At 37.0% G+C, this 26,299-nt stretch overlaps 1 protein-coding gene across 2 annotated transcripts in view; it reads right to left on the bottom strand.

The window, feature by feature from the left end:
* LOC114901908 (platelet glycoprotein 4) overlaps window positions 1-26,299 on the bottom strand; it is a 148,339-nt gene that overhangs the window by 19,215 nt on the left and 102,825 nt on the right. For both annotated transcript variants that reach the window (XM_029234121.1, XM_029234122.1), the window contains 3 exons: window positions 12,730-12,818; window positions 12,034-12,242; window positions 1,153-1,313 (listed from right to left, as the gene is read on the bottom strand). In XM_029234121.1, the coding sequence (XP_029089954.1) occupies window positions 1,153-1,313; window positions 12,034-12,153 (281 nt within the window). In that variant the 5' untranslated portion in view covers window positions 12,154-12,242; window positions 12,730-12,818. The remainder of the gene's footprint in view (window positions 1-1,152; window positions 1,314-12,033; window positions 12,243-12,729; window positions 12,819-26,299) is intronic.

Genomic DNA, 26,299 nt, shown 5'->3' with positions numbered 1-26,299 from the left:
TGAAACAGATAAGAAAGTAAAACTATGAATTAGAAGAAATCATTACAAATATGAAATTTTGTAATAATACTTGATCATGGCATATGAGTAGTTGTATTATTCTTGAGGAAAAACCACTCGTGTATAACAAATGATACAGCAGGATTAGCTATGTTCACATATGGGCACCATAAATATATTCCTAACACCTGGATAAGGTTAGTGTTTTTAGCACCTCAATCTCCCCTTTTCCTACTCTGATAGTTAGAAGATACACATAGTCTATAATTTACATAGGAGAAAATGTACACAAATATCTAAGAGTTACCTGTTCCTAGGTTTGTGTGAACATGGACAAATCATTTCACTTACCCTGGTATCAGTTTGTTTTTAAATTTACAAAATGAAAAATTCTGGCTAATTATTTCCCCCTACTTCCAATAGGCTATGATTCTATTCAAAAGTATGTTAAGGCATGTAGATAAAGGTATAGCTTATTCAGTCTCAGTACTGAAGAAAACATAAGAATGAAACTACTGAATAAATACAAACACCCACATGACCTGGAAATTAGTTTGAATAGAAGTCCTTAGCAGGTATTGTAGTTAGGTAGAAACAGTTTAATGCTGCGGTTCTCAGAATTGAGTGTGTATTGCAGTCCCCCAGAGTACTTGTAAAACTCATTACTGGGGTCTAAACCAAGTGTCTCTGATTCATTTGGTCCAAGAGAATTTGCATTTCTACTTAGTTCCCAGGAGATGCTGATGTGGCTGGTTCAGGAGCCACCCTTGGAGAACCACTCATATAACCTACACTTTCAATTTTAGGATTTCAAAGTACTCTGGTTTTAAAATTGTGATAGATGGTTTTCTATTTAGCATGCATATTTTAGACTTGTTGAAAATATATGCCACAAGTGTAAAACTCCTGTAACTTCCTAAATGTAGGGCAGTTAATTGGTGCTGGTAAATTCATAATAAAATATATATTTCTTATCATCATTAAATCCTTAGATTAGGCTTTTGTATAGGCAGAAACAGAATATTTCAATGTATGTTAATGGCAAGAAAATAATAAGTACATTTCAATACAATGGCAGTTGTCAAGTGGAAGCTTTTTCAGAAACACATATGGTCAAGGAAAGAATGCCACTTTTTATGGGTACTTGCGCACCTGTACGTGTAAGGACCTCTTTGCTTAACTTTAATTTTGCTGCTGTTAACTGCCACATCCTCTGGATTCTGCACATCAAAGATCCAAAACTGTCTGTAAACTTCTGTGCCTGTTTTAACCCAATTTTTAAAAGCAAGTGTACCTTCTTCAAGGACAGTTTCCTATGAAAAAGAAAACAAGTTTGGGTTATTTCTTTGTAGTAAATATGGGCACTTGTGGGAGTTTAAAACCATTAATGAGTTAGTGAAAGAACCAAGCTCAATTATCTTGTTTGTGAGAACCTCTGCAACCTGCCACAGGTTGCGACAGAAATGTTTTCAACACATTTGATAGCAATCTCTTTTCGTCAACCTTTTACAAAGAGAATCAGTGTCTAATATTGCAGACCATGTCTGTCGATTGTAAGGCCAACCATTAGCAAGCTTTAGAGTGACTTTATGGCAACATTGCAACAGCTTATAACACAATTTATTAAGCTAATTTAAAGCTTTTCCCAAAATTTATTATCAGGCTGAATATTAACTTCTCTTCTGCCCTCAGTGAGATGGATTGAAGAGGCAAAACAGAAAAACTGAGAGAAAATTCTAGTGGTATTGGAAGCTTTTTCACTTTCTTCAAAAGTTGGATACTTCAGGGGAAAATCACTTAATATCTTTTAAATTAAGAAAAACACAAATTTCGCTTCTCCCCTTCCAAACCCTGCTAAATGAGGCTTTCCCAACTCTCAGTACATTTGCAGAAACCTACTAGTACATGTTTCCAAAAATTACAAGTTTAATTCATTATTATTAGGTTAATACTTTTTTTAAAAAAAGGATGAAATAAGGAAGTTTTCATGTTATCCTTTTGTGAAATCCATTAAAAATCTTTGATGATCCTTGTAATAAAGATAGACAGATAGGAAAAATACCAATGACAGAATCAGAAAACCCTACATTAGAAATCTCTCTTGTGCTTCAGGAGTTGGGACTGAGTAGAAAGTCACCAAAGCCCTTGGGTCAATTTCAGTATCTGTAAAACGAGGGAATTATCATAGATGCTCTCCTGGATTCCTTCCAAGGCTTTCACTCTCTGGGCAGGAAGCCGATGAAGCTCTAGTAGCTAACACAGACAAAGGTGACTTTGTAGCAGGCAGTGTTTCCAAGTAAGCACCTTGGGAGGAATGCCCAGGTGTAAAGCTCCAACTTACCTTGCTGCCAGAGGAAGAGGAAGGAAAGTATTTCACACATAATGAGCCTAATAAGACCTAGGAATACAGGGACAATCTGACTTCTTTGTTTCTGTCACCTGGAAGCATCAATTCACAGAATGATGGATCAGGAAAGGACATTGGACATTAGCACATTTTCTAGGAGAGCGTGCTGAGGCTCTGAGAAACCAGGTGTCTGGCTCAAGGGTAACTGAGGCAAATACCTAGAAGTAGAATCATGACGAGGATCCTAGTCTCTGACCCTTAGGCTGGTCCTCTTTTACACCGTGTTTTTACTATTTTTTGTTCCTGTCACCTCTGCACTTAGTTGGTAGAAGTCAAGTTAAGTTTCATATCTTCAGGAAACTTTACTTATTACTTAGTGGAGAGAATAAGGGAATTCCTTAGAGAAGAACAGGACATCAGCTAAAATGCCTTTACAAAACCCTGTGCCGTTGCAATCATTGCTGTTGCAATGCAATTGGAGCTGCTAAAGCGATGTTAGATCTTCTTACTTTTTACAAGCAATTGTCCTTGAAAATCTTTTTATTTGCTCCTAAAAAGTCTATTTCCATAGCAAGCTCAAAATTAAGACAAAATTGTGTACAGATAAAGTACTAATGCTATTCTTTTAAATGTAAAGGTGTTTACCCTAAATGATGGGGCTTTTGAAGCTGAAATCTATATGGAAGCTGAAAGCTATGTTAATTTACCCATTTCAAGAGACTTTATGAGGGGAAAACACACACAAACATACACACATACACATAATTACTCTCACCCTATAGAATGTTAAGGACTAATATATATAGTATCAATTGTTTATCATGTACCTCTCAAGGCACGTTTTATTTCAGTTCTTAATGAAAGGAACTCAGTAATGTACTTGGCAGGACAGAAAACTCCCTAACTCTGATGCTTGTGCATTTCATATCAAAAGACATTGTAACTGTATCATGCCTTTCTTCTAACGCCATGAATTACTTTGTCTTATTTGTTGACCTAGAGATTTTTTTTAATGGGGAAATTGAAACACAAAGAGTTGAAATGAATGCATTGAATTACTAGCTTTAGAATTAGGGTCATCTAACCCCATCCAGTTTTTAGAAATAGAAGTGGGTCCTAGAGAAGCAGATGTCTGATTCAATGTTGTATGACAATTTAGTAGTAGATAATGGAGAATCTGGCATTTCACTCCAATCTTGTGTGGTTTCCGTAACACCATGGTTTGTTCAGAGACACAGAGAAAAATATTGAAGCAGTCACAATAGGAATGAATTTCTTCTGATCCTAACATTATCAAACGTACTAAAAAATTGTAGAGGCCTCTGACTACCAAGGCTAAATATATCATAAGTTCCTGTAAAAGGAGCAAAAGTTTTTATGTTCTTTGTGAATTTAGGAGGCCTTGATTTTAAGTTGACTTTGGACTCTCTACCCCATTTTGCAGATCTTTTACTAAATTTGAAGTACAAAGGTGATAATTATGTGTACAGAAAAAGTAATATAATTTAACATCCTCTCACTTGGCTAATATGTACATCAGTATCTGTCCCTGACTTTAAGTGTTCAGACTATCCAGTCCTAGTAATGAGTGGATACCAGCCTGATGACTGCTACATGACAGGGTCTCCAGCTGGGTTTAAAGCCACGTACCTTGAAACTTCTATTTTGCTACATTAATTTAAAGGTAGATATATGCGTCTGTAATGCCCTCTATCTAGTCACCTGGTCACTTGATTATTGCTGTTACGGGAAAATAGTACTCATCAACTTTAGTGCAACTATTAAAATGCCCTTGATATCTTCCTATGCCTGAAGTATATAGAATACATACGTAGAAAATATATTGTCCCATTTCTCAGGGCTCTTACAGAGTACCAAGAGACGGAATCGTATATAGCAGATCTTTTTTTTTTTTTTGGCCACGTCACGTGGCACGCAGATCCCAGTTCCCTGACCAGGAATCAAACCTGCGCCCCCTGCAGTGGAAGCGCACAGACTCCTAACCACTGGACCACTGGGGAAGTCCAAGAGATTTTAATCTATGAGTAGATTTCCTTAGCCTACTCCCAGCCTGACCAAGTATATTGGCTTCTTCACTCAAAGCCTAGAGTGAAGTGGTTAACAATGAAAAAGATGCTATGAGTTTGATTCCCAGTTTGGTCACATGCTAACCAGTTAAACCTGGGCAGGTTATTTAATTTCTTTGTACCTCAGTTTCCTTATCTGTAAAATAGGGATACTAATAATAACATTAGATTGAACTATATGAAATTAGTATTTTTGAAAGTCAAAATAAGTGGAATATGGTGTAATTAAATATTTATCCTCATAGGTTATTGTAAGAATGAATAAATGTGAGCATCAGAACAGTGTTAGCACATTCAGTAAACATTGACTATTATTATTACACAAATATTCTCCACCCCTTAGAGGGAGAACTCTCATCTCACTTACTTTCCAGATTGCTTTAACTACTTCGTTCATAGGATTCCTGTCTAAACCAGTCATCTGGCAAGAACTCATGTAAAATCCTGTGACACTACTTTTTCTATTTAATCACTTTTCTATTTATTCTCCATCCAGTGAAATCAAAACTTCCCTAAAAAGCAGAAACATACTGAAAAGAGTCTTTGTCCTCTCCACTCACTATTACAATTTGTTCTGTTTAGGACCAGTTACAAGCAGTCTTCCCATGTTCAAAAAATATTCTCCTATGTGTGTACATGATGCATATGTGTGTGTGTGCGTGCTGAGAGAGAGAATGAATTAGAATATTAGTACCAGTTGTGTTGAGAGTCAAAAAGTGGTTTTAGTCTCAGGTTATCAAGTCAACAATTAAACCACAGAATAACATTTGGTGAAATGGATCAGATTTAATGTGTTTCTGAAACTCAGAAATCAGCTGTCAAGAGTTTATGTAAGAACCTAAAATGGGAGATTTTGTATTTGGCATGAAAAGTAAACTGCGTTGATATTAAATTGGGCTAGAGGAAGAAAATTACACATGCTGATCTGCTTTTTCTTAAAACATTTTAAAGTGATTTTATTATTGGAGCTAATATGCAAATATATGTGTTTATAACATGTTATTCTGCTATTTAAATTTATAATTTGTTTTAGGTTATTTCATGTTCTCATATATTATCATTAAATTTAAAACAAATGCTACCATCTTTAACAACCTATACTTCTGGCACATTTATTTAGCTTTTTAGATACTATAATAATGTAAAAACTATTTTATCATATCTGGAAATGCTCTAAGCATATATTATGAAATTAATATAAATATAAATTAATTTTACTATTAAATATGTACTGTTGATTTGAAATTCTAGTCGTTTTAATGAACATAAATAATTGTTATTTCAATTTATTTTATCTGGAAGCACTTTTTTGGCTACTGAAGGATCATTCTTTTCAAGAATGGGGGAAGGAAATGATGGTATAATTGAATGATGGTATAATTGAACATTAGTTTTTAATTGGAAATAAAGGTATCTTTAATTTCCTTCTTGGTGTTCTACAGTTAATATCATAGGGAAATTAAATTAAAATTATTTTAAATTGCCTATGTTATATAATATTCACCAAACATATATCAAGTGACATTAACAGTGTCAAGTGATAAGTTAATCTTTGTAAATGGTGGCAGAACTTTGACCTTTTCCTGAAGTCCTTTGGTAGTTTCTACTCTCCACATTCATGGCAGCTCATGCCATTGACTTTTAGTGTGTCTAGCAAGAGTGCATAAACCTGCTGGGCCCACACAAATCTACTAGGAATCAAAGTCTAAAATACTGGTAAAAAAGTTTCCAGTTATAATGCATAAAAAGCACAAAGTCCCTAAAAAATATCCCTTGGAAATAACGAGTAAAGAAATACATATATATATACATATACACGCACACACATATACACATGAAGTAAAATGTATGGACTAGTTTAGGCCATTTCAAAGGCTGGTGTCCGGTGCCATCTTTTAGAACTGGAAGGTATCACAGAGTCCCAATTCTATATTTAAAAATTAGATAACAACATGATATGATTTTCTGATCTTTTTAAATTAAGCACTTCTTTTTTTTTATGGTGCTTGTATACAGGTAATAACTTTGCCAATTTGCTACTAGTCCGTTAAATAAAGCAAGTAATCTGCAATGAGTTTCAATTGTAGACAAAACTGACCAGTAGTAAAACTTGTATATATTTGTAAAATAACAGAATTAACCTAAGTGCTCTGAGTCAGTGGTAAGATACTTGGCTCTCTGGGATTACACATAATTCAAAGATTTGACTTATATTGCATGCCGAACAGATATATATGCCAATCTCATTTAAAAAATAATTTTTTAGGGCTTCCCTGGTGGCGCAGTGGTTGAGAGTCCGCCTGCCGATGCAGGGGACATGGGTTCGTGACCCGGTCCGGGAAGATCCCACATGCCGCGGAGCGGCTGGGCCCGTGAGCCATGGCCGCTGAGCCTGCGGGTCCGGAGCCTGTGCTCCGCAACGGGAGAGGCCGCAGTGGTGAGAGGCCCGTGTACCGCAAAAAAAAAAAGAAAAAAAAAAAATTAATAATAATAATTTTTTAAACTAAATAAAAAAGAAACAGTTTTATTTAAATAAAGAAAAAGTCCCAGCATCTTTACATGATTCAAATGGGCAAGATCATCATGGATATATGAACATCTGCAAGCAAACTCAGGCTTAGTCTTAAATGTACCACACAGCCCCTAACCATTGAAGGGATTCCGATGATGTCTTAGTCTGTGGATATTGAGCTGGGTTACAATGTAAACCAAAGATTGCAGATAACCCACACTTCAAAAACAAGAAGGGAAAACACTCTATTTATTTATTTTATCCCTGCTTTGTTACCCTGCCCTAGTGAAATTATACTTTCAAAGTCATTACTGACCATGTTCTAACCATTATTTCCTTAATTTTCATCTGCCTGAGATCATTTTATTCTTTCCCTGAAAATTGGCTTCCTATTAACTTCCCAAAAAATGCACTCTATTGTTTTCATTGCTTCATATAAAATAATTTTACCCTTTTCTGTTTTTGTCTTCCTACCTACCTCTGAATGCACATATCCTATAGTAATTTCTCTGCCCTTTTGTCTCTATATTCAAATTCTCCTTAAGCAAATCTACTGTTTAGTTTTATCTGTATTCTCTATAATAATGATCAAATCTCTTGAGCTCTGACCTCTGAAGTATACACTGATGTTCGTATCAAATCGCTTATAAAATGTCTGTTTTTTATTCTTCTAAGGTATACATTTCTGTCAATAACAACTGGACATCTTGCAGTTTGTTCTTTTTACTCCTCTCTCTCCCTGTTTAGTCCCTCTATCCCATTGCATCCCATCACCCATCAGTTCTATGTACTCCACCACACTAAACCAGAGTGCCTTTTGTTACGTGCAGACTGTGCAAAGATCTTTCTAAAGGGAGTCTTAAATTCTCCTTGAAAGTGGTCATGTCCTACATAGCGCTTCCTGTTTTTGGTCTCCTCACTTTCCAGTACATTCTATTGTAGAATTATAGAGTACAAAACTGTGTAAATCATCTAGTCTCTCCCTTCAGATGGCCTAGGTATGGAAACTAACTCGTCCTCCTTTTGGCTAGGTGAGCTGGCAAGTTGATTTAGGGTCTTGTGACTGTAACATGGGTAAAATAATAGTACCTTCTCATAGATATTTCTGAAGATTAAATGAATTAGTATATATACAGCTCTTAGTAGGACTAAATAAATGCTTTATTAGTATATAGTATGGTATATTAGTATGTATGGTATATAGCATATTAGTATATAGTATATTTGATATCAATCTCTGAATGCAGATTTTGTTATATCTAACACCTACCAGAAAACATAAACCATCTACTATTGCCTATCATTTCATTAATTAGTCTTCTAACTGATGTTCAAAGCTTCCTAAATCTTACCCCATGTTATTATTTTTCTAATTGTCTCTCCTGTTAATCCTATATTTTTGGCACATTTTTTAATATTCCGCCTTCCCTCGTCACAACATTTACTTGCATTTCCACACCTTTTCCCGTAGTATTAAACAGTCCTTTGACACTTTTATTGGAGCCTTCTTTGGACTTTCAAAATTTTGTACTTCAAAATCCAATTCAAATCTCACCTTCTTCCTGAAGTTATTGAATACTCTGAGAAAGTTCTCTTTCTAAATAATATTTATTTTCTACAGTATATGCTTTAGAATTCAATTATAGAGTTTCACAGGTCTCTGTAGTTTTTACAATATGCTTTCCCCAGTTAAAACTTATCTTTCTTGAGATAAATATTTATTTTACTCTCTCTTAGCCTCTATATAAAAGCCAATTTTTGATGACTCAAAACACTTATTTCCTCAGGATTAGCCATTATGAACTTAGAGATAAATAGTAAACAATTAAAATAGATGCTGGCACCTCTCATGCCATCTAACAGGGTCTAAATGAATAATATTGTTGAACAATAAGGAAGAATAGATGATCACTATTCAGCTACAGATGATCAATTATGTATCAAAAAAGTCTTAGTCTAAAATGCTGTGCACTGGAAGATTATTGTCACTTTTCTATTCTGAAGATTTTTCCACAAAATAAGTTATATTCTCTGTGTTAGAACTGATCCTGTTCTCTCGCCCAAGAATATACAGAAGAGAAGCAAGTTTATAGAGCAGAAAGGGTGTTGAACAATGGCCATTCCCTCTCACACTATTAGATTCTCCCCACCTCACCATCACCTGTCTGTCTCTATTGAACTGTATTAAAAATAGGGCTTCCCTGGTGGCACAGTGGTTAAGAATCCACCTGCCAATGTAGGGGACATGGGTTCGAGCCCTGGTCCAGGAAGATCCCACATGCCGCAGAGCAACTAAACCCGTGCGCCACAACTACTGAGCCTGTGCCCTAGAGCCCGCGAGCCACAACTACTGAAGCCCATGCGCCTAGAGCCTGTGCTCCACAACAAGAGAAGCCACCGCAATGAGAAGCCCGTGCACCGCAACGAAGCGTAGCCCCTGCTCACCACAGCTAGAGAAAGCCCGCGTGCAGCAACAAAGACCCAATACAGCCAAAAATAAATAAATATATAAAATATAATAATAATAATACCAAGAAAACTGGGAATTCCAAAGAAGGAGATGGAATTTGATGTATGTTTTCAGTTAAATGCATGAGGTTGAAAATTTTGCAGTCTGTTAGCAAGAGAAAGAAGTGACTATACTGTTATTAAGCAAATATAGCATGCAAGTATAGAAACTGTACCTAAACATGTCCTATTTTTTAAAAATCTGTTATACTAAGACAAGCGCTGTAATGGTACAGTGAGAAAAGTTTTTAAATTTAAAGGCTAAGCATTTTAGCTAAACCAAAAAAACACTGGAAAATAGTAACTTCTTGTCCTGGGTAACTAGATTTGAAATTAAATCTTCATATTTATTTGTCAATTAGGTCAGTGCTTTAGTGAAATATAATTGTATATGTTTATACTCCTAGTAAGAGTAAGATGTTAAACATGGATGAATGGATGAGACAGATCAAGGTCTTAGCAGGAACAGAAACTGCAGTATGAGTTGGTAGTCTAGCCCATTTTCAGATTCAGTTCTTGTTGTTCTCCATGTGCACTGTGCTTACTAACGTCTAGACCGCTGACATCTGAATCAGGCTGAGAGCTGAGGCCAGCATTCAGATATGTTTTATTTGGCTAGCACTGTATTTTATTTATTTATTTATTTATTTTTAGTGAATGAAATAATACTTTATAATTTTGATTAAGAGCTAAAGGAATAGAGAACAATTGAATTTGAGATATTCGAGAGAATAATTTGGAAATTAATCTTTCAGTGTTTACTTTCCATGTTCATACAATGAACTAGGCTTCTATTCAGCCTCACTATACATGAGATGATGCATCACATAACTTTGTATAAGTTGCCACAAATACAGGATACCTAATATACAGTGAATGAAAGAAATTTTGTCAGCAAGACTGCCCTCATAGCTCCATTTCACTTTATATTTGTTTTTCAGTTTTCTTAGATTTTCAATGTATTTATACACAAACTCATTTTGTCTATAGCATTGAAATAGTAAAAAAATAAAAACAAAAAAAACAAACCAAAAGAATCAAACTTTTTTTTTTTTTTTTTTTTTTGCAGTACGCAGGCCTCTCACTGTTGTGGCCTCTCCCGTTGCGGAGCATGGGCTCCGGACGTGCAGGCTCAGCGGCCATGGCTCACGGGCCCAGCCGCTCCACGGCATGTGGGATCTTCCCGGAGCGGGGCACGAACCCGTGTCCCCTGCATTGGCAGGCGGACTCTCAACCACTGCGCCACCAGGGAAGTCCCAAACCTTTTAATAAGAATATCAAAATGTCATCTTTTTTTTTTCTTTCACATATGTACTTTATTTTTCATCAATGGTAAAAAAAAAAAAGCCTAACGTGCTTCACCTTGTAAGATTTTACAAAAAGGGTATATATTTCCAAACATATATACAACAGATTTTTTTTTTACACAATCAGAGGAACCAACAAAATATCCACAAATGTTGCATGCTAATTGCTCATCAACTAGCTCCACACACTTTTTCATGGTTTTGCTTCACTGTCTCCATCTTCTCTTTGTGTAAAAGCAGTGTAGCATTGTATTTTAAAAATGAACATACATGCCTTTGGGAAGAGCACACACTTTTAAATTCACAATAGTCCTTGTCTTGTTTTTACCTTGTTCTTGGTAGTTCCCCCCCCCCTTTTTTTTTTTTAAACCTTGTCTCCAAACCCCTGAAGCTATTTGAATTTGCCATCCCTGGTTTAGGACTTCAGCAGATCTACTTTTCTTTATTCTAGTCTTCCTTCTCTTTATCAATTAAAGTTGGTGAGTATGAAACTGAATTAGAAGGAACTAGGGTGGGAGATAAATTCTAGTTTGTTGTACAAAGCCTATATATTAAGTCACTTTATTTTTAGTGACTTAACACATAGGTGATTAAATATATTTTAGTCACTTTTATTTTTAGTTTTGTTAAAACTATAGTCAACTTGTTACATATATACTAGGATATGTTCTAAATTACATTTCTGGAAGTACCTTCTAAAAGTCAATTATCAAACTTCATCAATAAGAAATGTTCATAAGACAATCATATATTATTACACATATCATATAGAGCAGTTTACCAAACAGAAATAATTTTTACCAGTTTTACCAAATATTCCTACATCAATATTAAACACAATTTTGTTTAAGTTATATATATATTAAATATGATTTTACTTTTCTCAACATTAATCAAACTGCACCTATTTTATAAATGTACCCTCACAAAATAACACTCATTTCTCATTCAAAAGCTTATCAGCATACTCTGTTGACATAATTAAATGTAATTATTTCTACTTACCTGCATACCTATAATAGTTTTTTATCAGAAATTAAATATTTAGACCTAAGATGACAGTGCATTCATATAGAATATGAATGGTAGAATATACATCATACTGTGACCACTTCTCTATTATGTAGAGTTTCAGTAGTTCACAATCACGTTTATGTTGGAGACACATTATTGCCAGTTACAATGAAATATCAAACAGCCACCCTAAGCCAAAAAGGGATGGAAGATAGAATGAATCAGGACAGCAAGAAATATTCTTGAAATTACTTGTACCTTTTTAATTTTCTTCTCAATAAGCATGTCTCCAACTGGCATTAGAATACCTCCAAACACAGCCAGGACTGCACCAATGACAGCACCAGCGATGAGCCCACAGTTTCGATCGCAGCCCATTTTTCTTGTTCTGGGAAAAAACTAAGGTTCAGCACCTGCTTCTTTCAAACTCCCAAGTCTGATGAAAGTGGTTTCCAAGAGGTCTGGTTCTATCATTAGAAGGAGATCATAAAACATAAGCATAAGTATCATACAAAAAGATCAAAGTACAAGGAAAACACGCAACTGAAACAGATCATTTTGCCAGTTATAAACAGATGCTTTTTTTTTTTTTAAAAAAATAAAACTTTCTAGGTCTTGTCCTTTCTTGATTTGACCTACCTACCAGTGGTAGAAGTAATAAATAATGTCACATAAAGCAGTTCTTCAAAGTTCTCCTCTTAAAAATTTTCTTTCTATGGATGATTAACATTCTGAAATCTTATCTAAGGAGAATATGCTTACTGTACTCTTGCCCTCTGCTTACTTTGCATCAGCCTTGGACACTTACGGGCATCTTCACCCTCTATCTAGCTTCTCCACCCCAACACAACCATCTGCACCCTAACTGGAGTTCTCCTGCAAACTGGATGTGGGTGGACTGATGTCTATCATATCTAAATGCTAAGCAAGTTTGGTGACAGATGTTTTCTTTACCTTTTTCACAAATAGAGAGATACGGATTTTACAGGAAATGATCTGATGAGTCTCAGAGGAATCAATTCTTGTAATCAATTGTAAGCTATCTGTTAAAACAAAAAAGCATGAGTAAATTGGGAAAATACATTGCCAGAAAATTAGCACTAGACTACTCCCTAATAACATCAAAATTATAATCATTATTAAAAGAAAATTCCACTTTCATCAATATTGAGTTCATGCCTGCATTCTTTCTTATATACGGTGTTGAAAACATTGAAATATTTTAAAGAAGAGTACTTCATTTTCAATTTTTTTTAACATCTTTATTGGCGTATAATTGCTTTACAATGGTGTGTTAGTTTCTGCTTTATAACAAAGTGAATCAGTTATACATATACACGTTCCCATATCTCTTCCCTCCTGCGTCTTCCTCCCTCTCACCCTCCCTATCCCACCCCTCTAGGTGGTCACAAAGCACCGAGCTGATCTCCCTGTGCTATGTGGCTGCTTCCCACTAGCTATCCACTTTACGCTTGGTAGTGTATATATGTCCATGCCACTCTCTCACCTCGTCACAACCTCCCCCTACCCCTCCCCATATCCTCAAGGAAGTCCATGCTCTAGTAGGTCTGTGTCTTTATTCCCGTCTTACCCCTAGGTTCTTCATGACCTTTTTTTGTTTTCTTAGATTCCATATGTATGTCCATCAACAGATGAATGGATAAAGAAGATGTGGCACATATATACAATGGAATATTACTCAGCCATAAAAAGAAAATTTAGTCAATTTCTTTTTTTAATAACTGATTTTTAGGTAGTCTAAAGGTGAAAAGACTTTAAAGAAAATATGTAGAGGATGTCTAGTTTCTGTGATAGGCATTGCTTTCTTGCTGGTCTCACATATATATATTTTAACATATTCAAGGGCAATATTGTTCATTTTGTCATGGGCAACTGAGTCATGCCAGTTCTGTTAAAAGCAACTAGATTGTGTCAGTATGTATTTCACTTAGTCTTATCTTTGGAAGAAAACTCTTAGTGGAATAAGTAGATCCTATTGTAACAAAGTTAATAAGACTTTATTATTCAAATATTGAAAACATACTCATTTGAGCTATTTTGGTTGCAATCGCATTTTTTATAATGGGGTTGACCTGACATCAATAAACAGAATGTGCTTTGTAGCTTATAAACAAATATTCCCTACTTCAAAATGCCCCTGGCCAAGGAAAACAAAAGTGCCAACAGAATGGAGGCTACAGACAAAAAAGAGGCACACGCAATATTTTTCTCAACCTTGTAAGTAGAATAATAATTATATTTTGTTATGGGCTCAGATTTTCCCTCCGTAGCTTTGTTGTGGTTGAAGTACCACTCTGATGATTTTATTAGTAGTTCTTTCCACTTGAGGAAACATTTAGTTTTTTTAAAATATTAATTACATAGCTAAGAAAATAGTGTTAAGACTAATGTTAAGAAAATAAGACTCTTCCCCAAAATGGAAAAAGATGTTATAAAATTTTTTCATGGCAATTTATTTATTTTTCATCCTTTAGGATTTCCCTTTACCAATGCCTTATAGCTAGGATACTTCCACTGGAAATCAGGATGAGCAAACTGATTCACACTGAGGTCCTCATGGCTAAGAAGCTTGAATAGTCATGAGTGTCACATGTTATTTTCCAATGTAAACAAAACACACAAGCCTAAACAAGTGATTTATTTTTCCTGTGGAATTTTATGTGTCCCTGAGCAAGTAGAGTTGGCTTTTTATTAATTGCTTGGGGGTGGAGGGGGAAGAATATACGCTACCTCCTATGGCTTTGGCCAGGATTGTCATAATGCAATGGAACAAATTATTTAAACCTGATAATAATGACTATTCACAAGTAGAATCTCCTTTGCAAAGGATAATTGTACAGCACCTTAAAATTTTTGTGAAGCATCATCCTTTTTGTTTTTGTTTTTTTCTGTTTTTTTATTTTTGCAGTACGCGGGCCTCTCACTGTTGTGTCCTCTCCCGTTGCGGAGCACAGGCTCCGGACGCGCAGGCTCAGCGGCCATGGCTCACGGGCCCAGCCGCTCCGCGGCATGTGGGATCTTCCCGGACTGGGGCACGAACCCGCGTCCCCTGCATCGGCAGGCGGACTCTCAACCACTGCGCCAACAGGGAAGCCCTGAAACATCATCTTTTAAACGATCATTGTAATTGCTGAGTAGAGAATGTCACCCAGGTGTTCTATACTGTATACAAGTGATCATATTCAGGGGAGCTTATCAAGTAATATTTTACTGAATGCCCATTTCATAGACCATTCCCCAGTTCAAAATCTGCAAGTTATACTTAAGGTAGTCATCAAAATACAGGGATCGAGCCTGCTGTAACTGAGAGACTGGAGAATAAACTGAAGCGTGATGGGCTACTCACTTGTCTCTTGCCAGCTGACCTTGGGCAAGTCACTTAATAGCTCTATTCCTCAGTTTCCTCATGTGTAAAATAAGATGCTAAGATGAGATCCCCAATTTTTAATTTAGGCAGCTGAACTGGTTCTTCACTCAAATTCTTACATGGAAGACCAGGCAGAGTGACTTTGATCACAGCAGTGGCAGCAGTGGTGGGAACCCCAAGACCCTGATTCCTAACTTGGTCTCCCCACTCCCAACTAACACTATCCTATCCCATGTTTAGGAAACTTGAGGAGAATCTCTGTAGAAACAAATGGACTGCAATTCGTTAAAAAATTGGGACACGAAGTCCCGAGGGTCAAATTCTAGTTTTGTTTCTATAACATCATGAATCTATTAAAAAATACAACTCAAAGATAAAATCATCTCTTTCCGAAAGATATTGTATTTTCTATATAAACACCACTAAAAATTATTCAATATTAAGGTTATTTGCAATTCTGACAGATGGAATATAAAATGAGTTAAACATTACAATTCTATGGTTTCTGAGATGGATAGAGGTGTGTATTATTTGCCCCTTTCCAGATCTATGCCATCACCTAGTTAAGAATCTACCTGACCTTTCCCAGAATCATTCTCCTTTATTCACGCAGCCCCACGGACTACAGGAAAGAGTTTCTGCAAGGGGCAAAGAGTCCCAAGAAAGTCCACTGGATGACCCAGGGGGCAACAGGTTATTCAATGTCTCTCTAAACCTGAAAACTCATTATTATGACTTCCAAGGACCCTGAGCCCAGAGATGTGAAGTCATGGGCAGACCTGGGTACTGCCTAGGCTCTGTCTGCTTTGAATTTAAAACTGAAGTGAGATAGTGTACACAGCCCACTGCTGTTGAGTCAAGTTCATCAGAAAACAAAAGTGTCAATAATTTTTTGGGTTGAATTGCATGGTTAGACAGTTCCTAGTCTGACACTGTCTGGATGATGCATAAGCAAAGATACAAGAGTTACTCTAACATTCCTGTATATGTGTACTGATATTTTCAACAGAAAAAGATTGAGTTTATCTAATTTTTCACATTTTCTATTGGCCGACATATTTTTGTTACCTTGATGTAAGTTTCCTTTTTTTTTTCTCTCTAAGAATAGGCAAGATATTTCACATGTGTAGTGTAGTCCTCCTTTATCAATGGCTTTGCTTTCCACAGTTTCACTTACCCATGGTCAAAAGTGGTCAAGTGAAGGTAACTGAACCTGTAGAAAGCAAAATCTTGGCTACAGGGGGACTACTTAGGGTTTGGTGCTATCTCTGGGTGCAGGCACCCAATGAGGGTCTTAGAAGGTATCCTCCACACCTGTGATTATAGGGGAACTACTTACTTGCGTTCATTTATTATGCTTCAGTGCCCTGTCACCATAAGTTAAGTATTGCTATTATAATTATACTTTAACCTTATGCTTCATACTACAAAATTACAATTACAAGTTGACCCTTGAACAACACGGAGGGGTTATGGTCCCTGCAGGCAGTGGAAAATCCACATATAACTATACAGTCAGCCCTCCTTATCTGTAGTTCTGCATCTGTGGATCCAACCAACTACACATTGTGGATCAGGTAGTACTGTAGTATCTACGGAAAAAATTCTGTGTCAAAGTGGACCCACAAAGTTCAAACCTGTTCTGTTCAAGGGTCAACTGTAGTTTTATTCACCTGAAGCAAAGGAGGGACTAACAAATTAAGTAGGACATGAATTGAATACATAAAAGTTCAGGTTACTCAGGACATTCTATTCAAGAGCTTCATAAAAAAAGTGTAGTTATTCCCCATTCTCCTCTCACATGTAGCCATTTAGAGCACATAAAATTTGTGTTTTGCACACATGGTTTTCTCAGTAGTACAGCTTCTTACATAATAAAATTTATTTTACTTGCTAATATTAGATTAAGTTTTATTCTTTACTGTTATTTCTTCTTCATAATAAGACATTGAGGAGAGGACTGGCGGTGTGAACACAGCCTGCAGGGGGTTAGTGCACCACGGCTAGCCGGGAGGGAGTCTGGGATAAGGTCTGGAGCTGCCGAAGAGGCAAGAGACTTTTCCTTCCCTCTTTGTTTCCGGGTGCGAGAGGAGAGGGGATTAAGAGCGCTGCTTAAAGGAGCTCCAGAGACGGGCACGAGCCGGGGCTAACAGCGCGGGCCCCAGAGACGGGCATGAGACGCTAAGGCTGCTGCTGCCGCCACCAAGAAGCCTGTGTGCGAGCACAGGTCACTATCCACAACCCCCGTCCGGGGAGCCTGTGCAGCCCGCCACTGCCAGGGTCCCGGGATCCAGGGACAACTTCCCCGGGAGAACACATGGCACGCCTCAGGCTGGTGCAACGTTACACCGGCCTCTGCCACCGCAGGCTCGCCCCGCATCCATATCCCTCCCTCCCCCCAGCCTGAGTGAGCCAGAGCCCCCGAATCAGCGGTTCCTTTAACCCCGTCCTGTCTGAGCGAAGAACACACGCCCTCCGGCGACCTACATGCAAAGGCGGGTCCAGATCCAAAGCTAAGCCCCGGGAGCTGTGCGAACAAAGAAGAGAAAGGGAAATCCCTCCCAGCAGCCTCAGGAGCAGAGGATTAAATCTCCACAATCAACTCAATGTACCCTGCATCTGTGGAATACATGAACAGACAACGAATCATCCCCAATTGAGGAGGTGGACTTTGAGAGCAAGATTTATGATTTTTTTCCCCTTTTCCTCTTTTTGTGAGTGTGTATGTGTATGCTTCTGTGTGAGATTTTGTCTGTACAGCATTGCTTTCACCTTCTGTCCTAGCGTTCTGTCCGTCCCTTTTTTTTTTAACTTAAAAAAACTTTTTTTCTTAATAATTATTTTTTATTTTTATAACTTTAGTTTATCTTACATTATTTTATTTTCTCTTCTTTCTTTCTTTCTTTTTTTTTCTTTCTACTTTTTCTCCCTTTTATTCTGAGCCGTGTGGATGAAAGGTTCTTGGTGCTGCAGCCAGGAGTCAGTGCTGTGCCTCTGAGGTGGGAGAGCCAACTTCAGGACACTGGTCCACAAGAGACCCCCCAGCTCCACATAATATCAAATGGCGAAAATTTCCCAGAGATCTCCATCTCAACACCAACACCCAGATTCACTTAATGACCAGCAAGCTACAGTGCTGGAAACCCTATTCCAAACAACTAGCAAAACAGGAACACAACCCCACCCATTAGCAGAGAGGCTGCCTAAAATCATAATAAGGCCACAGACACCCCAAAACACACCACCAGACGTGGACCTGCCCACCAGAAAGACAAGATCCAGCCTCATCCACCAGAACACAGGCACTAGTCCCCTCCACCAGGAAGCCTACACAACCCACTGAACCAACTTTAGCCACTGGGGACAGACACCAAAAACAATGGGAACTACGAACCTGCAGCCTGCAAAAAGGAGACCCCAAACACAGTAAGAGAAGCAAAATGAGAAGACAGAAAAACACACGGCAGATGAAGGAGCAAGATAAAAACCCACCAGACCTAACAAATGAAGAGGAAATAGGCAGTCTACCTGAAAAAGAATTCAGAATAATGATAGTAAAGATGATCCAAAATCTTGGAAATAGAGAAAATGCAAGAAGCATTTAGCAAGGACCTAGAAGAACTAAAGAGGAAACAAGCAATGATGAACAACACAATAAATGAAATTAAAAATACTCTAGATGGGATCAATAGCAGAATAACTGAGACAGAAGAACCGATAAGTGACCTGGAAGATAAAATAGTGGAAATAACTACTGCAGAGCAGAATAAAGAAAAAAGAATGAAAAGAACTGAGGACAGTCTCAGAGACCTCTGGGACAACATTAAACGCACCAACATTTGAAGTATAGGGGTCCCAGAAGAAGAAGAGAAAAAGAAAGGGACTGAGAAAATATTTGAAGAGATTATAGTTGAAAACTTCCTTAATATGGGAAAGGAAATAGTTAATCAAGTCCAGGAAGCACAGAGAGTCCCATACAGGATAAATCCAAGGAGAAACATGCCAAGACACATATTAATCAAACTGTCAAAAATTAAATATAAAGAAAACATATTAAAAGCAGCAAGAGAAAAACAACAGATAACACACAAGGGAATCCCCATAAGGTTAACAGCTGATCTTTCAGCAGAAACTCTGCAAGCCAGAAGGGACTGGCAGGACATATTTAAAGTGATGAAGGAGAAAAACCTGCAACCAAGATTACTCTACCCAGCAAGGATCTCATTCAGATTTGATGGAGAAATTAAAACCTTTACAGACAAGCTAAAGCTGAGAGAGTTCAGCACCACCAAACCAGCTTTACAACAAAGGCTAAAGGACCTTCTCTAGGCAAAAAACACAAGAGAAGGAAAAGACCTACAATAACGAACCCAAAACAATTAAGAAAATGGGAATAGGAACATACATATCGATAATTACCTTAAATGTAAATGGATTAAATGCTCCCACCAAAAGACACAGATTGGCTGAATGGATACAAAAACACTTGCTGTCTACAAGAGACCCACTTCAGACCTAGGGACACATACAGACTGAGAGTGAGGGGGTGGAAAAAGATATTCCATGCAAATGGAAACCAAAAGAAAGCTGGAGTAGCAATTCTCATATCAGACACAATAGACTTTAAAATATAGACTATTACAAGAGACAAAGAAGGACACTACATATGATCAAGGGAGCGATCCAAGAAGAAGATATAACAATAGTAAATATTTATTCACCCAACATAGGAGCACCTCAATACATAAGGCAAATACTAACAGCCATAAAAGGGGAAATCGACAGTAACACATTCATAGTAGGGGACTTTAACACCCCACTTTCACCAATGGACAGATCATCCAAAATGAAAATAAATAAGGAAACACAAGCTTTAAATGATACATTAAACAAGATGGACTTAATTGGTATTTATAGGACATTCCATCCAAAAACAACAGAATACACATTTTTCTCAGGTGCTCATGGAACATTCTCCAGGAAAGATCATATCTTGGGTCACAAATCAAGCCTTGGTAAATTTAAGAAAATTGAAATTGTATCAAGTATCTTTTCCGACCACAACGCTATGAGACTAGATACCAATTACAGGAAAAGATCTGTAAAAAATACAAACACATGGAGGCTAAACAATAGACTACTTAATAACCAAGAGATCACTGAAGAAATCAAAGAGGAAATCAAAAAGTACCTAGAAACAAATGACAGTGGAGACACGACGACCCAAAACCTATGGGATGCAGCAAAAGCAGTTCTAAGAGGGAAGTTTATAGCAATAAAATCCTACCTTAAGAAACAGGAAACATCTCGTATAAACAACCTAACCTTGCATCTAAAGCAATTAGAGAAAGAGGAACAAAAAAACCCCAATGTTAGCAGAAGGAAAGAAATCATAACGATCAGATCAGAAATAAATGACTAAGAAATGAAGGAAACGACAGCAAAGAACTATAAAAGTAAAAGCTGGTTCCTGGAGAAGATAAACAAAATTGATAAACCATTAGCCAGACTCATCAAGAAAAAAAGGGAGAAGACTCAAATCAATAGAATTAGAAATGAAAAAGGAGAAGCCAGAACTGACAATGCAGAAATACAAAAGATTATGAGAGATTAATACATGCAACTCTATGCCAATAAAATGTACAACCTGAAAGAAATGGACAAATTCTTAGAAATGCACAACCTGCCAAGACTGAATCAGGAAGAAATAGAAAATATGAACAGACCAATGACAAGCACTGAAATTGAGACTGTGATTGAAAATTTTACAACAAACAAAAGCCCAGGACCAGATGGCTTCACAGGTGAATTCTATCAAACATTTAGAGAAGAGCTAATACCTATCCTTCTCAAACTCTTCCAAAATATAACAGAGGGAGGAACACTCCCAAACTCATTCTACGAGGCCACAGTCACCCTGATACCAAAACCAGACAAGGATGTCACAAAGAAAGAAAACTACAGGCCACTATCACTGATGAACACAGATGCAAAAATCCTCAACAAAATACTAGCAAACAGAATCCAACAGCACATTAAAAGGATCATGCATCATGATCAAGTTGGGTTTATTCCAGGAATGCAAGGATTCTTCAATATACGCAAACTGAACAACGTGATACACCATATTAACAGACTGGAGGAGAAAAACCATATGATCATCTCAACAGATGCAGAGAAAGCTTTCGACAAAATTCAACACCCATTTATGATAAAAACCCTGCAGAAAGTAGGCATAGAGGGAACTTTCCTGAACATAATAAAGGCCATATATGACAAACCTACAGCCAACATCGTCCTCAATGGTGAAAAACTGAAAGAATTTCCACTAACATCAGGAACAAAACAAGGTTGCCCACTCTCACCACTCTTATTCAACATAGTTTTGGAAGTTTTAGCCACAGCAATCAGAGAAGAAAAGGAAAAAAAAGGAATCCAAATCAGAAAAGAAGAAGTAAAGCTGTCACTGTTTGCAGATGACATGATACTATACATAGAGAATCCTAAAGATGCTACCAGAAAACTACTAGAGCTAATCAATGAATTTCGTAAAGTAGCAGGATACAAAATTAATGCACAGAAATCTCTGGCATTCCTATACACTAATGATGAAAAATCTGAAAGTGAAACCAAGGAAACACACCCATTTACCACTGCAACAAAAAGAATAAAGTATCTAGGAATAAACCTACCTAAGGAGACCAAAGACCTATATGCAGAAATTTATAAGACACTGATGAAAGAAATTAAAGATGATACAAATAGATGGAGAGATATACCATGTTCTTGGATAGGAAGAATCAACATTGTGAAAATGACTCTACTACCCAAAGCAATCTACAGATTCAATGCAATCCCTATCAACCTACCACTGGCATTTTTCACAGAACTAGAACAAAAAATTTCACAATTTGTATGGAAACACAAAAGACCCTGAATAGCCAAAGCAATCTTGAGAATGAAAAACGGAGCTGGAGGTATCAGGCTCCCTGACTTCAGACTATACTGCAAAGCTACTGCAATCAAGATAGTATGGTACGGGCACAAAAACAGAAATATAGATCAATGGAGAAGGACAGAAAGCCCAATGATAAACCCACACACATATGGTCACCTTATCTTTGATAAAGGAGGCAGGAATGTACAGTGGAGAAAGGACAGCCTCTCCAATAAGTGGTGCTGGGAAAACTGTACAGGTACATGTAAAAGTATGAGATTGGAACACTCCGTAAAACCATACACAAAAATAAGCTCAAAATGGATTAAAGACCTAAATGTAAGGCCAGAAACTATCAAACTCTTAGAGGAAAACATAGGCAGAACACTCTGTGACATAAATCACAGCAAGATCCTTTTTGACCCACCTCCTAGAGAAATGGAAATAAAAACAAAAATAAACAAATGGGACCTAATGAAACTTAAAAGCTTTTGCACAGCAAAGGAAACCATAAACAAGACCAAAAGACAACCCTCAGAATGGGAGAAAATATTTGCAAATGAAGCAACTGACAAAGGATTAATCTCCAAATTTACAAGCAGCTCATGCAGCTCAATGACAAAACAACAAACAACCCAATCCAAAAATGGGCAGAAGACCTACACAGACATTCCTCCAAAGAAGATATACAGATTGCCAACAAACACATGAAAGAATGCTCAACATCATTAATCATTAGAGAAATGCAAATCAAAAGTACAATGAGATATCATCTCACACTGGTCAGAATGGCCATCATCAAAAAACCTAGAAACAATAAATGATGGAGAGGGTGTGGAGAAAAGGGAACACTCTTGCACTGCTGGTGGGAACGTGAATTGGCACAGCCACTATGGAGAACAGTATGGAGGTTCCTTAAAAACCTGCAAATAGAACTACCATACGACCCAGCAAACCCACTCCTGGGCATATACCCTGAGAAAACCATAATTCAAAAAGAGTCATGTACCAAAATGTTCATTGCAGCTCTATTTACAATAGCCAGGAGATGGAAGCAACCTACATGTCCATCATTAGATGAATGGATAAAGACGATGTGGCATATATATACAATGGAATATTACTCAACCATAAAAAGAAACGAAATTGAATTATTTGTAGTGAGGAGGATGGACCTAGAGTCTGTCATACAGAGTGAAGTAAGTCAGAAAGAGAAAGACAAATACCGTATGCTAACCCATATATATGGAATCTAAGAAAAAATAACAATGTCATGAAGAACCTATGGGTAAGACAGGAATAAAGATACAGACCTACTAGAGAATGGACTTGAGGTTATGGGGAGGGGGAAGGGTAAGCTGTGACAAAGTGAGAGAGTGGCATGCACATATACACACTACCAAAGGTAGAATAGACTGCTGGTGGGAAGCAGCTGCATAGCACAGGGAGATCAGCTCGGTGCTTTGTGACCACCTCGAGGGGTGGGATACGGAGGGTGGGAGGGAGGGAGACACAGGAGGGAAGAGATATGGGAACACATGTATATGTATAACTGATTCACCTTGTTGTAAAGTGGAAACTAACACACCATTGCAAAGCAATTATACTCCAATAAAGATGTAGAAAAAGAAAAAAAGAAAGCACATTTTACTCAAACATAAACAAAAACTAAGATATTGATATCTGTAATAACTTATTGCTTGCTTAAAGTACTTAAATTTAGAAAACAAAAAATAATCAAAGGTACAGGGAAGAAAACATATTTTTGAGACCAATAAGAAGAAGGAAGAGAAAATAAAAAGAAATGTTTTAAGATATCACTAATCCCATAACTTTCTTCAGTCTATATGGAGATCAGCTGTATCCTATCAGTTCACAGACATTAAGTCCTATTCCTTTTGTAGAATTCATGAGTATATATACACGTGGCTGTTTCTTTTTTTGCTGTCATATCTACAAAATGTTTCTAGATGAACTTATGAGATTTATGCCATTCTACTATGTTGGAAACCTGGTGATAGGAACTGAGACTGCGCTATAAGAAGCGTCTCCATTAGTAGGTCAGAAAAATAAAGTTCCCAGAGAATCTGTAATTATTCCCATGTGCAGATAGAGCTGTGTTTCCTGGGAAACTCCACTCAGAAAAGGCATGGCCCAGAGGTACAGTTTCCTGGGATGTGAACTACGAAACTTTAACATTTTCAGATTATAAGAGTATGTACTTGTACCATAAATGAGTGCCAGGACCTGAATGACATTTTCTAACTCATGAGTGAGTTAGAAATTTCCTATTCTCTCCATAAGCCTTCCTTCCACTTTTCCTTGGAATAGGAAACCAGATCACACACCTCTGTTTTCCACTAGACACACACTGTGATTCTTTTGATACACAGTCTTCCTCACCTAATAAATACAGTATCTGCCCACAAAACGCAGTTTTAGAGTTCTGGGGGTGATTAATTCAACAATAGGTTGAATATGAATGATGAAAATTAGCTTTCCAAATTAAGTTCCTGTTCACACTCTTACTTTATATGATATCTAGGTGTGTTTAAAAAGCCATGATTCCCTAGCCATGAGGAAGATGCAGATTCACATCAAACTAGTTAAGTCAATCATTTAAATCTGGTTGTGTTTCATTATGTGGAAACAGAAGGGAATTAGACTAGTACTTATTTTACACACAATCCCAACATATAAAGATAGTTAAAAGAATAGCTATTCTGGTCAAAGTTGGCAAGAACTGTGGCCCTTTCCCCTTTCCAGTCACATCTCATTTGGGCTCTGAGTCATCCCCACAGAACCCAACAGCGATGTGGAAAATATTTAAATAACTAGATTAGGAGATCTCCGACACCTTCTCTTATTCAAGTTACCATAATCCTTTTAATTTATATGGGCATTTCCATCCTATCAGAATATACGGAGCTAAACATATATAACAGAAAAAAGTTTATAGACATCTATAATACAAAACAATAATATACTTTACTAAATTATGCCTTTCAAATATAACAAGTTAAAACTTGTTTTGGTGGTAGTCTTAGAAAATTAAAACAATAATTACATTGACTTCATTATTACACTAAATGTTCTACTAGAAGCAAACCAACCTTTTTGGGGTAGTTTTTGGAGTACTTGAGTATAGAGATTACTATAGGTTTGAAATGATTCTCTTAGAGTCATGTCCGTTTAAATAGGTTTATCTAGAGCCATTCTTTTGTTTGTTTGTTTGTTTTTGCGGTATGCGGGCCTCTCACTGTTGTGGCCTCTCCCATTGCGGAGCACAGGCTCCGGACGCGCAGGCTCAGCGGCCATGGCTCACGGGCCCAGCCGCTCCGCGGCACGTGGGATCTTCCCGAACCGGGGCACGAACCCGCGTCCCCTACATCGGCAGGCAGACTCTCAACCACTGCGCCACCAGGGAAGCCCTAGAGCCATTCTTGATTGTTGAGTCCTAGATAGAAATGCTATTATCTCTTTTTTCCCAGCCCAACTCTTACTGTAAACAGTAGAATACTATAAGATTTGCAATTATTCTGAGCTTTGAATTCAAATAATTAGGTTCAATTCACAGTCTAACATTATAGTTTTCTGTGGCTCAGTTTTCTCTAAAATGTGTATAAATACATCATATATGGTTTAAAATGTCAAATAAAATTCAATGAGGTAATGAATAAAAATTCCTATCATAGCACATGTTATGTTATTTGAAATATTATGGAATATTATTTTGAATAACCTAATAGTAAAATGTTATTGCAAATTGGCCAAGTATTATTTTTTAAAAATCTAATAAATGTGTATAAGTTACACAAAGAAGAATGATTATTTCCAAAACTCTTAGGTTACAGTAAAATCTGATGAAATAGTTTATTCTTATGTATACCAGGATTTAGAATATTATGCAAATGAAAAGGCAGCTTCTAGGTTAGACTAATGCCCCTTGAAACTTTCAGCCATGACTTGGGCCAGTGAATTAAAACACGTTTGGATTAAATCAGAAAATAGTTACAGAATCCATTCCTTCAGGAAGAAAAAAAAAATCCACAAGTATTTTTTGCTAACATTTTCTTAAAAATTAAGCATAGCAACTATAACTCCCAAAATAAATTCCAAAATTTTTAGTACACTCTGTCCAATACCTCCCCAGTTGTAATTATGTTATTCCTCCCAGCTTAACTTCTGATGAGTTTGTA

This window comes from Monodon monoceros, unplaced genomic scaffold (assembly GCF_005190385.1).
Source record: "Monodon monoceros isolate NGI ecotype Baffin Bay Population unplaced genomic scaffold, NGI_Narwhal_1 Super_Scaffold_2, whole genome shotgun sequence".
In the NCBI taxonomy this organism is placed as follows: domain Eukaryota; kingdom Metazoa; phylum Chordata; class Mammalia; order Artiodactyla; family Monodontidae; genus Monodon; species Monodon monoceros.
This window is presented reverse-complemented; position numbering and strand designations above follow the sequence as displayed.